Raw genomic sequence first — 13,894 nt, forward strand, 5'->3', positions numbered from 1 at the left:
CTTCCCTCTTCTATGGAATGAGCACAGAGGTTGATTCAGGACCAGCTCTGGCTCCCCCGGATTCAGAAGCAGAGCCACCCCCACACCAGCCGGCTGCAGCTCTGCTCCTGGTACAGAGCAAGCACAGATTAACAACGGTTTGATTTTTCTTTCATTCCCTTCCAATCAGCACTTTTTTGTTGGATTCCACCCACGGGTCTGTTCCAGAGGTCAGGAAATGAGGTGATCAGCCCCGGCGAGGAATGAAGGGGGAGGGCTGAGGGGAGATTGGGCAAGCGGGCTGCGCAAACACAAGGGGTCAAGGATTGTGCTCGGCCAGCCCCGCGGGAGATATAGGGGCGCGGGGAGCAGGGAGGCGACGCAGAAGCCGGTCGGTCTGTGCTCTGCACTCCACGTTACAGACCGGGGAGGATGAGGCCCGCTGTCCGCGCTCTGTTAGCCTGCGCGGTTCTGGGTGAGTGTGGCCGCTGGGAAGGCCCTCAACGTCGCCGGCCCGGGCGCCCCCTGCATTTCGGAACCCTCTGCACCCTCCCTGGGCTCCGCGCTGGAGCTGGAAGCCTGGGACCTTTCCTTCGCTTCTCCCTGCCGCACCCTCGCACCTGCTGCAGCACTGCCTCAGGGACAGCTCTGCGCCTGCGCGCACCTTCTGGTCCTGCTGGTGCCTCTGCCACCTTTTCACTCTCTCCTTGCTTTCCCCTCGTATCCAGTAAATCTTGTGGTAGCGGAATACAGTAAATTAGAGCACTCCCATCCCGGTTTATCAAATCCCTTTGTTGCGGCCTCAAATAAGTCCAAACTGCTTAGGATGGCCATCAAGGCCTTCCCACAGCTGGTCCCACCTCCACTGACAGTCTGATGTCCCGTGAGTGTCCTTGGTGCTGACCGTGCCACACTAGTGAGGTCTGTTGAAGGCTTCTGAGCATGGGGTTTGAAGCCAGACTTTGAAGGGTAGTGCAGCTTGGCCTGGGAAGGTCCCATGGAAGTAGGTAAGGCCACAGATCCAGGCACTGGGGGAGTGCACCTTGCTGCACAGATCTGCCTGTCGCTCTTGGGCCCCCTTTGTCCTCTAACTTCTGCTGGTCACTCGTGGTGCCTTTATCTTACCTTTGGAGCCTTCTGTGTTTAGTTATTTGACTCTCCTGAAAAAGTAAGCCCCACCTTACTTTACCCTTCCCCCTCCCAACCTCAGAAGATCTCACAAGGCTGTGGAAGGTAAATGCATGACTGAGGACAAAAGCCTGTCTTTGGGGCCTCAGGAGGGATGGTTTGGGGAGGCTCTGGAAGAGTGGTTTTGGCAAAGTCTGCCACTGACCCCTTGTTGCCTGGTTCGATACCCCACGGGTGGAGATGGGGTCAAGGGTGATTGGGGGAGTAAATTTCCTGTGGCCCCTCTTTTTCTATTCTGGAGAACCATTCCCTCCCCATCTCCTGCTTCGTGCATCATAGATATTTATCAGCTTTGAGTCAGCCCTGTGCTGTTGATCCACAGAGAGGAGATAACAGAGGGCTTTGGAGAGAGTGCCAACCGCTCATATCATGGGGACAACACATCTGCAACCATGGGGACTGATATTCACAGACATGGCTGGCGTTAGCTTCTCCTAGTGACAGTCCAAAGGCCTAATTGTGGAAATTGAAGGAGGGGTCTTTGGAAACAGAGAAACATTGAATATGTGGAGTTTCTAGTTTTTCCTAGAACAGAGGATGACAGATGAGCATTACAGGCAAATTCATTGCCTCATCAATCATTTACCCCTTTCTTCTGGCCAAGCAGGTGGAAAACAACTCAGAATGTTATCTTCTTTTGTTACCTGGGCAGAGACCAAAGTCTGGAGACCTGATTTCTAGACCACTCAGCTATTAAGAAGCTAGGTAACCTTGGGTAAAGCATCACTCTCTGAAAGATACTAATTAGTAGAAAATGTAATTCCTACCCTGCTGGCTGCCCAGAGTTATAGCATTGAACCAACAGCTTGATGTAACTAAAAATCCCCCGTGGATGTGGAAGTTTGTATTCCATGGCAGGCCACACGTCATGAGGTGAACGCAGGAGGCTCAGAGAACACAGAGGAACAGGTTGTTGTCGCCAATTGAGAGCTAACAGTCAAGCCAGCATCCCTCTGATCAGCACATGCTGGTCAGTGGGAAACTAAGGGGCCATAAGAATACCTGCCACTTGTCCCCAGACTCAGAAAGCAGTGGAACCTCTGCCCTTGTTGTTCATGGACAGGAGTGGGGTGAACAGGAGAGAATGGAGAGGAAGTGGCCTCCATGACCCTCCAGAGGCTGCTGCCGTCCTTCCCACTGACACAGGGACCTCTGGCATCTCTCCCCTAGGGCTGTGTCTGGCAGACCCCGAGAGAACTGTGAGATGGTGCACCATTTCAACTCATGAGGCCAATAAGTGTGCCAGTTTTCGTGAAAATGTGCTTCGTATCTTGGAGAGTGGTCCTTTTGTCTCCTGTGTGAAGAAAACCTCACACATGGATTGCATCAAGGCTATCTCGGTAAGTCACTGCCACCTAAAAGAGAGTGGAAGAAAATCCATACTTGCTCTTCCCTGTCATTTGGAATGATTCTGTACTCACAGGTAGGAGACTGATGTGTGGAACAGTCAGCCCCTGGTGCTAGTAAAATCATTTTAGAACTGAAAATAGAAGCAGTTATCTTTAATGGCTTAAAGCAACATATAACATACTCTGCTGCTGCTGCTAAGTCGCTTTAGTCATGTCTGACTCTGTGCGACCTCATAGACAGCAGCCCACTAGGCTCCTCTGTCCCTGGGATTCTCCAGGTAAGAACACTGGAGTGGGTTGCCATTTCCTCCTCCAATGCATGAAAGTGAAAAGTGAAAGTGAAGTTGCTCAGTCGTGCCCGACTCTTAAGGACCCCATGGACTGCAGCCTACCAGGCTCCTCCGTCCATGGGATTTTCCAGGCAAGAGTACTGGAGTGGGGTGCCATTGCCTTCTCCTAACATACTCTAAAAGAAGACTATTTTTGACCCACTAAGTTCTCTGAACTCAGAGAAGAAATGCATGCTATCAAAATGACCATGTAACACTATTTTGGAGGTTCTTGATGCATCACAAGAAGTAGACGAATGATACGCACAAGGAAGAGGAATACATTGTCATGATTGGAGATGATAGCTGATCCTTTTGTTCTAGGTTTTCCAAAATACTTGTTCAACATTGTTCCTGCTCATCTGAACATGGATCAGACCCTGTGCTGGGCAATGGGGCTGCAGCAGTGACTTTAAGCACACATGGTCCTGATTCTTGAGTAGGAGTAGTACAGTCCAGTCAGGAGAGAAGAAAAACATGCAAACAAGTAGACATGAAACTTCAAATTGTGTGATGTAGAATGGAGGAAAAGAAACAGAACTTTCAGAGGAAACTTGCTCTGGCCTGGGTGTCAGTGATAATCTCCCTGAAAGGGAGCAATGAATCTGAGACCCCAGGGATAAGTATGGGTAAGCCTGCCAAAAGCTACAGGTTGAATATGTCAGGTAGTGAACCATAGCATGTGCAAAGGACCTGAGACAGCAGAGAGCTGGGCTTGTTTGATTTTCTGTAGGGAAGCTAGAGTGACTGGAGCAGAGCAAGCAGGAGACTGGAAGGAGTGAGGGGTAGACATAGACTCAGTCAGATGGAGCATGAGTAACTGAAGGAATCAGTGTTTTGGTATAAATAACTGGTCTGTTGTGTGTGTGTGTGTACTGAACCTCAGTTACCATCCAGGCTTAATTATAACTCTTGATTTATGACTGACTTTCAGATTTGGTATATGCATACCCCTCTTTGTTTTAAAATACATTAATAATATGAAGTAATACTATCCACAAACCTACCAGAGGTTCTCAAAACTTCACCACTGCCAGTAGCTGACTTCTAGGGCTACTGTGTGGCAGCATGGATTCTATAGGAACTTCATCACTTGGAGCAGTGTAACCCTCTGACCCTGCTTAGAATTATCCATGTGCTTCCCTATCCAGAGAAAACAAAATCCCAAAACTTTCTTGCTTTTTATTTAAAGACTTGTATAGGTATATATTGGGCTTCCCTGGTGGCTCGGAGGTTAAAGCGTCTGCCTCCAATGTGGGAGACCAGGGTTCAATCCCTGGGTTGGGAAGATCCCCTGGAGAAGGAAATGGCAACCCACTCCAGTAGTCTTGCCTGGAGAATCCCATGGACGGAGGAGCCTGGTAGGCTACAGTCCACGGGGTCACAAAGAGTCGGACACGACTGAGCGACTTCACTTTCACTTTCATAGGTATATGTGGATGATTGCATAGTATTGCTTCTTAAAATATTTTATAAACATGTCATTACTGTGTGTTGTCTTCTCATACTTGCTATTTCCTCCTCAACGTTATACTAGGATTTCACCCATGTTGTTGAATACAGCTATTGTTCATTCATTTTCAGAGCTCTGCAAAAGCCCATTGTGTTAGTATACACAATTTATTTTTTCTTTTCTGGTCATTAGGCATTTGGATTGTTTCTAGGTTTTTGTTATTCTAATCCGGGTTTGAGGAATATTTTAATACAAATCTCCTGGTACACAAATATTACTAGTTTCTCTGTAATATATATGTACAAACAGATTTTCTGTGCCATGGGATGTGTGAGTATTTGACTTCAAAAACAATGCCAAATGTATTTGGGTTTTTAAGCAAATGCAATGTGGTTATTCAAATTTCCACTGTCAGCAGCCGTATATGATAGAATAATTCATATAATTCTTGGTGATTTTGATATTTTGTCATTATAAATTAATCACTGTCTCTGGAAGTGCTTTTAAACTAAAGTTTATTTCTCTGATATTAACATACTACATTAACTTTCTTTTAACTAGGATTGTCCTTCTGTGTCTATGTCATTCCTTTATTTTCAACTTCCTGTATGATTATCCTTCAGGTGTGTCTTATGAAAATGGTATGTTGCTGGGGATTGTGTTTATTAATGAAATCTGGTAATCTCATTTATTTTCTGTGGTAAACGTAAACCATTAATAAATTATTGCTTTCATTAATGATAAATTTGTACTTATTTCTGCCATATTACTTTTTATTTCTCATAGTCCTACTTTCCCCCAGATTTCTGATTTTTAAAAATTGAGTTTGCAGGTGTGTGTGTTCATTTGGATTGTGTTCCCTTTATTCCACTTTTCCCCCATTGAAAGTAAATTTAAACAATTTGTTTATATTCTTTAATGACTTCCCTTAAATTTTTACTGTATAATTTTAGCTTAACAAAGAGTTAACAGTAAAATAATCTTAACCCCCCCCCCCACCTCTTTCTGAAACAGAAAGAGAACTCTGGACTATATTGATATTTTATGTCTGTCTTTTCTTAACTAACCCTGGAATGTAGATACTTCATGTATTTCTTGACAGTATACATACATATTATATAACTAAGTATGTGTGTGTATGCATGTGTAAGTTTGTTTAGTTCAGTTCAGTCGCTCAGTTGTGTCCGACTCTTTCCAACCCCATGGAGTGCAGTACGCAAGACCTCCCTGTCCATCATCAACTCCCGGAGTTTAACCAAATGCATGTCCATTGAGTTGGTGATGCCATCCAGCCATCTCACCCTTTGTCGTCCCCATAGCTTCCCGCATTCAATCTTTCCCAGCATCAGGATCTTTTCCAAGAGTCAGTTCTTCACATCAGGTAGCCAAAGTATTGGAGTTTCAGCTTCAACATCAGTCCTTCCAATGAATATTCAGGACTGATCTCCTTCAGGATGGACTGGTTGGATCTTCTTGCAGTCCAAGGGACTCTCAAGAGTCTTCTCCAACACCACAGTTCAAAAGCATCAATTCTTCGGTGCTTAGTTTTCTTTATAGTTCAACTCTCACATCCGTACATGACTACTGGAAAAACCATAGCCTTGACTAGATGGACCCTTGTTGGCAAAGTAATGTCTCTACTTTTTAATATGCTGTGCAGGTTGGTCATAACTTTCCTTCCAATAAGCAAGTGTCATTTAATTTCATGGCTGCAGTCACCATCTGCAGTGATTTGGAAGCCCAAAAACATAAAGTCTGCCACTATTTCCACTGTTGCCCCATCTATCTGCCATGAAGTGATGGGACTGGATGCCATGATCTTCAATGTTGAGCTTTAAACCAACTTTTTCACTCTCCTCTTGCACTTTTATCAAGAGCTCTTTAGTTCTTCTTCACTTTCTGCAATAAGGGTGGTGTCATCTGCATATCTGATATTTGATATTTCTCCCGGCAATCTTGATTCCAGCTTGTGCTTCTTCCAGCCCAGCGTTTCTCATGATGTACTCTGCATATAAGTTAAATAATCAGGGTGACAATGTATAGCCTTGATGTACTCCTTTTCCTATTTGGAACCAGTCTGTTTTTCCATGTCCAGTTCTAACTGTTGCTTCCTGACCTGCATACAAATTTCTCAAGAGGCAGGTCAGGTGGTCTGGTATTCCCATCTCTTTCAGAATTTTCCACAGTTTGTTGTGATCCACACAGTCAAAGGCTTTGACATAGTCAATAAACCAGAAATAGAAGTTTTTCTGGAACTCTCTTGCTTTTTCCATGATCCAGCGGATGTTGGCAATTTGATCTCTGGTTCCTCTGCCTTTTCTAAATCCAGCTTGAACATTTGGAAGTTCATGGTTCACGTTACTGTTAAAGCCTGGCTTGGAAAATTTTGAGCATTAGTTTACTAGTGTGTGAGACGAGTGCAATTGTGCAGTAGTTTGAACATTCTTTGGCATTGCCTTTCTTTGGGACTGGAGTGAAAGCTGACCTTTTCCAGTCCTGTGGCCACTGCTGAAATTTCCAAATTTGCTGGCATATTGAGTGCAGCACTTTCACAGCATCATCAGTGTAAGTTTGTGTATGTGCCCAAAAGTTCAGAAAGGGAGGAAGACACACAGAGAAATTTGGATTTATCTACATTTTTGCCATTTAATCTATTTACCATTTCTTTCTCTTTTTTATTTTTTTTAAGCTTTTAAAAAAATTTTGGCCATGGTGTATGACTTGTGGAATCTCAGTTCCCCAACCAGGGATTGGGGCTTCCCTGGTGGCTCAGTGGTAAAGAATCTGCCTGCCAATTTAGGAGATGAGAGTTTGATCTCTCAGTGGGGAGGATCCCCTGGAGAAGGAAATGGCAATCCATTCCAGTATTCTTTCCTGGAAAATTCCATGTACAGAGGAGCCTGGCAGGCTATAGTTCATGGGGTCGAAAAGAGTTGAACATGATTCAGCAATGAAAACAACAATAAAACCAGGGATGGAGCTCAGGCCATGGCGGTGAAAGGGCCAAGTCCTAACCACTAGACCACCAGGGAACGTGCTACTATTCCTTCTTATATTTCCAACCATCCTTCTGGGATGTTTGCTTTTGAAATGTGTTCTTTTGGGGATACTTTAGAGTCAATTTCTTGGTATTAAACCCTCTCCGTTGCTTGCTTGTTTTCTCTGCAAATGCTGGTCTCCCCTTTATTCTTGAATGGTAATTTTGCTGAGTGTATAATTCTAGTTTGATGCTTTTACACTATTTAAAAATATTTCCACATTGTTTCCTGACTTCCACTGTAGTCACCGAGAAGTCTGGTATCATCCTGTTTCTCCTTCAGGCATCTCACTGGATAACTTCTCGTGTCCTTGGTTGATGATGTTCCCTAGATTCACCATGAGGTTTCCAGTTGTGGGAATCTTGGTAGAGTATGTTGGATCTGTGGAATCATGCTTTTCAGGAGGTCTGGAAAAAGTACTGTCTTTCTTCTGTTTCTTTCTTTTTTTAATTCTAAGATTCCAAGAAGACACATGTCAGGCTTTCTTTTATCTGGCTTCCATATCTTTTAATCCCTCTTTCATAGCTTCTGTCTCTGCACCTCTTTTTGGCACAGATGGGCACCAAATTCATCCAGGATGAATTATTCAGATATAACTTTCAGTTCTCTAATTCTCAATTTTAATCTGTCTTATCAAACTTGTTGCCTATTCATTCACTTTTCAAATTTCAATGATTACACTTTTTGCTTCTAGAAGTTCGAGTTAATTTTTCTTTTTATTCCTGATAATCTCCTTTTCTATGCTTAGCTCTGTGATTATGACCTTCACTTTGTGCATAAAGCCCATATATAGCTCTTCTCCATTGTTTCTGGCCATTCCAAACTCCGCAGTCCTTGAGGGCCTAAGTCTGCTGCCCATGTTGATACCCATGCATCATGGCTTCCCTTCTTTTGCATTTGGTTATCTGCACTTGGAAAGTCATGTTTGATTTTAATCCTCCACCTTCCTGGGGGTTCAGGTTCCCTTCAGAATCCCTGTGGCCCTCGTGGAGTTAGGGCCACATGAGTTAGACCTTGACTTCTTAATTTCTGAGCCCCTGGGGCTCCAGTGATTCCTGCCAAGATACTGGTGTCTGGGCCAAGAAAGCCCCAACCTTACTGCTTTAAGAAAAGCTGTTTTTTTACTCATTTATTTTTATTCTGTGGTGGGTGGGGTGGGTGAGGAAAGTCTCTGGAGGTTTCACCTACCTTTGGGATACCAAGAAAGCCATAAAGATTGCTTCATATAAGGAGTCTAGTTGTGGAATAAAAGAGTCCTTCACCAACATGCATGTTGCCATACATGCATGTTCAGTTGCCATACATGGCACTGAAATGAACACTTAAAAAATGGTCAAATGATAAACCTTATGGTACATTATTTTATTACAATAAAACAACCAAAACAACTCCAACCATTGAAAGAAAAGTTTCAGCTAAACAAATATATATTTTGGCTTACATTTTTATTATATTTCATTTATAAATACTATTTTCTTGTTATTCACCTGTAACATGATGCAGATTATGGAATTATCTCCTTTGTAATTTAATTCATAAGAACTATATTTATGGAGTACTAGCAAGGGATTCAGGAAAAGTCATTTTGATTAAAGATGTTTGAAGCAAGGAAAAAAAGCAGTAAAAATGTTATGAAGTGTCTATATAAAGATGATGCATCTCACTTCAAGAGAAAATAAATTCTAGACCTAGTGGGAAGGTATCTATAATACTTCAAGTGAAATATTGGTTTAAAGAAGAGAATTAGTAAAAGCAAAAACTAAAACCAAAACAAAGCAAAACAAAACCCAGAAAGTAACAGTGTAATGGAAGAAATAAACCCACACTGCGTGGATTCAAATCCCAGCTATATGACTTACTAGTTATGTGGTCTGGGGAGCTGAGTTGGACAATGATGTCTGAGTAGTTGATTAAATGAAAAATCAGCCATAATGGAACTAAACACTCATTAATGCTCATAATGAGCATTAAACAAGTCAGTTTAGAGCATAAGAATGAAGTTAAAGCCAGAGAAAGCTCCAGTCCCTGAACAAAAGACTCCTGTGGTTATATGGACCCAGGACAGGAAGGAAAAGTACTGAATTGCAGTGGAGAAGGATGTCTTCAAGTCTCCTCCTCCCCACTGAGAGTTCTCCACAGAGACATCTGAGGGCGATCTCAGCAGAAGGCCCAAGATAAAGAGGTTGGACCTGAACTTGAAATATAAATATGTGTAAAAGCATGGCTAGGCAGAGAGACTGCAGTCCTTGACTGCAGCTCCTTCAGAGCCTGTAGTGAATGGACTGCACCCAGTCTGGTGTTGGAGCTTTTCCCCAGGAGGCCTGCTGGCAAAGCCTCTGTAAGTTAGGTCAATTTTGAATATCACAGTAGTTTTCTGGGCCAGTAGCTAGACTCCTCACCAGAAAAAAGAGAAAAATGATTCATTCCATCTTTGCAGGAATAAGGAAAATTGTGGCCAAAACCCCTCACCAGGGAAGCCGAGGTAACTGAAGCCCGTGGTGTTACGCAAGTTCTGGGCAAGCTGAGGTTTCGTCAGGTCTGAGAAGCACTACCAGCCACTTCCACACACCCAAGTATAGGTGGGCCTTTCTTGGAGGTAAGGGCTTCACTGAACTCTGGTTTGTTCTCTTTCAGAATAACGAAGCAGATGCTGTGACATTGGATGGAGGTTTGGTGTATGAGGCAGGCCTGAAGCCCAACAACCTGAAGCCTGTGGTGGCAGAGTTCCATGGGACAAAAGACAGTAAGCTCTCCCTCGGACCCAGGAAGTAATTTGTAGCCCTTGTTCCCTCCTGGTAGATACTGGGTCTTGTCTCATTCAGGCAGGTAATGGAGATTAGCTACTTATGGGCTTTCCCCACTGGGGAGTGAGTGGGGAATGAGGGGCCCTGTCAACCACCATAGATACAACTCAAGGTCTCTGGGAGCTTTGGGCTGGTTGACGTCTGGTGCTCATGACACTGACCTGCTAGGCAGGCTGTGTGCAATGAACTGAACCATTAGGGTTTAGAATAAAGAGGAGTTCTCCAAGAACCACATGCAGGGGAGAGACCACACAGGAGCATGTACCTGGAGCCCCCACAGCCTTGGATCTCATCTGAGAGCAACTCAACTGTTCCTGGGTCTGTGTAAGGAACAAAAATACTTAGAGAAAGTTAGGAATGTGGCCTCTGTTGCCACAGTTCCAGTTTCCAGGGTACAGGCAGACACTCCCTGCAAGGCCAGGGTAGGCAAGAGCACTGGGGCATGCATGCACATAGCTTCCTTGCTCCTGGGTGTGCCTGGAGAATTATTACAAACGTCTCTTCTGTGGTCCGTCCTTTCCCCTGTAAGCCTAGCAAGGCTTTTTCCGGTCCTCTTTAGGACCCAGTCCTTCATAAATGTTACCTCTGGGTACCCCTTCCCTGCTCAGGAGCCCAGTAGTAATGAACAATGCTTCTCTGGTGGGCAGGTTGAGAGTCATTCATCCACACTGTCCCTTTGCAGACCCACAAACTCACTATTATGCTGTGGCGGTGGTGAAGAAGGGCACTGACTTCAAGCTGAATGAGCTCAGAGGCAAGAAGTCCTGCCACACAGGCCTCGGCAGGTCCGCTGGGTGGAACATCCCCATGGGCAGACTTTATAAGGAATTGCCTGATCCACAGGAATCCATTCAGAGAGGTAAGTGGGCCAGAGGGTGAGCACCCTCAGCAGGAATCTCTTCTTCAGATGCCCACACAGGCCACACCGGCATCACTCAGACATGGTTAGGTGATGATGTGTGATGGCTCTGGGAGTGGAGGTGGGAGATTACCCTGCTTCAAACGGGCAAATCTGCTGCATTAGCAGCTAATGGGGGCTGTCAAGAGTCCTTTTTACCTTGAAGCTCCTGACATCCCACCAGAGGCTGTCCTGTGGAACTGGGGGAAGGGAACAGAGGGCTTCATTCAGGGTCAAGGCTCCTGGGCCCTTTTGTCCACTTCCCTGGGGTGCTTTCATGTCATGGCTGATGATTTCCCCATTCTGCTGGAGCTTTCCTAATGGCCATCTGCTGGCTATAAACTTGGCCTACACCTCTCTGAGTGGGTCCTCCATCCGGTCTTGGAGGCCAAGTCCAACGGGACACATAGGCCTATGCCAGTCTGGTTCTTGGGGAGGAGGTAGGAGGGAAGGGGTTAAATGTGTCCCGTTTTGAAAACCTTTAGTCTTGAAGAGAGGCTTCTCAGGTGGCCCTAGTGGTAAAGAACCTGCCTGCTAACATAAGAGACTCAAGAGACATGGGTTGAATCCCTGGGTCGGGAAGATCCCCTGGAGGAGGACATGGCAACCCATCCCACTACTCTTGCCTGGGAAATCCCATGAAGAGAGGAGCCTGGTGGGTTACAGTCCATGGGATTGTAAAGAGTTGGATATGACTGAGTGCAAACACACATTCATAAAGACAAGCTGTAACTGTGGGGGTGCTGGTTTTGTTTGGGTCTCTCTTGTGAGCCTGGACTGGGAGCTGTAGTTGCCTCTGGCCAGGCTGGCTCATGCCCTGTATTTCTGTCTCTGTGTTGAGCAGCTGCGGCCAACTTCTTCTCTGCCAGCTGTGTCCCCTGTGCGGATCAATCATCATTTCCCAAACTCTGTCAACTGTGTGCGGGGAAAGGGACAGACAAGTGTGCCTGCTCCAACCACGAACCATACTTCGGCTACTCAGGGGCCTTTAAGTGAGTGAGACTGGCTGCTTCTCCATCCTGGCTCCTAAGTGTCCAGTGTCTTCAGATTGGGGGGCTTCCCTGACCCGTAGCAGAGCCCAGCCTGCAAAGGGGCATCCAGGGTACCTAATACCCTCCCAGGAACTCAGTGACACAGCTGGGATTCTCCAGGCCAGGCCAGTGCATACTCTCTTCATGAGACGTTGACAAGGAAGTCCCCTCCTGGGACCCTTTCTGTCTCCCCAGAGTTTTCTCACTGGATTATGCAGAACCAGAAGTGACTGCCCTGGTGCCCAGGGTGCTCTGTGGTGACGGCCCTCTGCTCTCCATGGCATCTGTGTCACCTGCTCAGTGCCCTGGCCTCTCTCCTGCCTCCTCTCTTTGTTCCTGCACAGGCAGCTTATGTGGCTGATTTCTTGCTCCCTCTCCTCGCTTGGTTATATCCTAAAGTTTTAGAGCCAGCAAAGGGTCCCTCAAGAGACAGTATGCCTTTATCCTTCACCAGAAGTTTGAAAGCACTTCTCACTATTGAAATATCTTCAATACCTTTTTGATGCTTTGGGGCACACGGTGATAGCCCTCCAGCTCCTATGAGCTCACCCCACATCTCCTGATGCCCTGGGGATCAGCCCCTCCATGATGCTTCCTCAGCTGTGGGTCTCCATGGAGGCTTCCCCCAGGCACTATCCTTGTCCCAAGGCTGGACGGTGTGGTCAGACACTGGAGCCTGAGGAGAAGGGCCTGCCCTGCAAGAACCTCCCTAATGTGTCTCCTCTCTACAGATGTCTGATGGAGGGCGCTGGGGATGTGGCCTTTGTCAAGCACTCAACGGTATTCGGTAGGTGATAGGAGAAGAATCTGTAGACCTTTCAAGCAGAGGGCCTTCCTTTTCTTTATCTTCATGCTCAGGTGTCAGACGTGAGCATAATGTGTTTCTCCTTTCCCACTGCTGGGATGTTCACCTGTGAGGAGGTGTGTGCCCATAGGGTCCCCACCTGGACTCCTGGGCCTCATCCTATCATTCAGCTTACTGAATACCAGGCCAGTGTTGCAATAGCAAAGGAGCAGGAGCAGGTCTGGCTGACCTTATCCTGTAGTCGGCCTGAGGAGATGAAATTTCTTACGGGATGTGGGCCGTCACCCCTGCACGGGGCATCAGAAGCTTCTTGACCTACAACTGGCTATGGGATCTTGAACAAGTCAGTTTCCTTCTGGCCTTCACTGTTCGCTCTTGGCTTCTCCGCTCACACAGTTCTTGATTCAGTGAGGTTGCAAGGGAGAGGAGGGGGCACCTGCCATCGACTCATGTGGGCTTCCCTCCCCAGACAACCTGCCTAACCCAGAAGACAGGAAAAACTATGAGCTGCTCTGCGGGGACAACACCCGGAAGTCTGTAGATGATTACCAAGAATGCTACTTGGCAATGGTTCCTTCCCATGCGGTTGTGGCTCGAACTGTGGGCGGCAAGGAGGATGTGATCTGGGAACTTCTCAATCACGCCCAGGTATCAAATCCCCTATTGTCTCTCCTGCTTAGCAGTCCCTGCTTGGATTTGGGCATTTCCTTCACTCCCTCTCAGCCACTGTGGAAGTCATTCTGTGTTCAGGACATAGCAGGGACCATGCCACACACCATCCACTTGCATGAAGACACCCACCCAGTAAAGCCCTCTTGGAGTTGCACATAGCCTAGTCCTGCATTGTCTTCTGCCAGACCCTTACATTCTGGGTCAGTGATATGAAGCTGCTCCTTCTTGCTCTCTTTCATTTCTCTCCCATTGGAAAGGAAATGGTCTCTTTTCCAAGGTCCCTTAGCCTGACAGAAAGGGAGTTGCACGCACAGCCAGCCTTCCTTTCCCAGAGTAGCAGAATGCCAG

At 46.1% G+C, this 13,894-nt stretch overlaps 1 protein-coding gene across 1 annotated transcript in view; it reads left to right on the forward strand.

Moving 5' to 3' along the window:
* The first annotated feature begins 360 nt into the window (after nt 1-360).
* LOC147379107 (serotransferrin) overlaps nt 361-13,894 on the forward strand; it is a 38,247-nt gene continuing 24,713 nt past the window's right edge. The window contains exons 1-7 of the mRNA XM_086316069.1: nt 361-454; nt 2,338-2,507; nt 9,971-10,079; nt 10,823-10,999; nt 11,883-12,030; nt 12,801-12,856; nt 13,344-13,522. Of these exons, the coding sequence (XP_086172195.1) occupies nt 412-454; nt 2,338-2,507; nt 9,971-10,079; nt 10,823-10,999; nt 11,883-12,030; nt 12,801-12,856; nt 13,344-13,522 (882 nt within the window). The 5' untranslated portion in view covers nt 361-411. The remainder of the gene's footprint in view (nt 455-2,337; nt 2,508-9,970; nt 10,080-10,822; nt 11,000-11,882; nt 12,031-12,800; nt 12,857-13,343; nt 13,523-13,894) is intronic.

Source organism: Bos grunniens, chromosome 1 (genome assembly GCF_055505025.1).
Source record: "Bos grunniens cultivar Pamir isolate PY7600 chromosome 1, Bosgru_T2T1.0, whole genome shotgun sequence".
Classification (NCBI taxonomy): domain Eukaryota; kingdom Metazoa; phylum Chordata; class Mammalia; order Artiodactyla; family Bovidae; genus Bos; species Bos grunniens.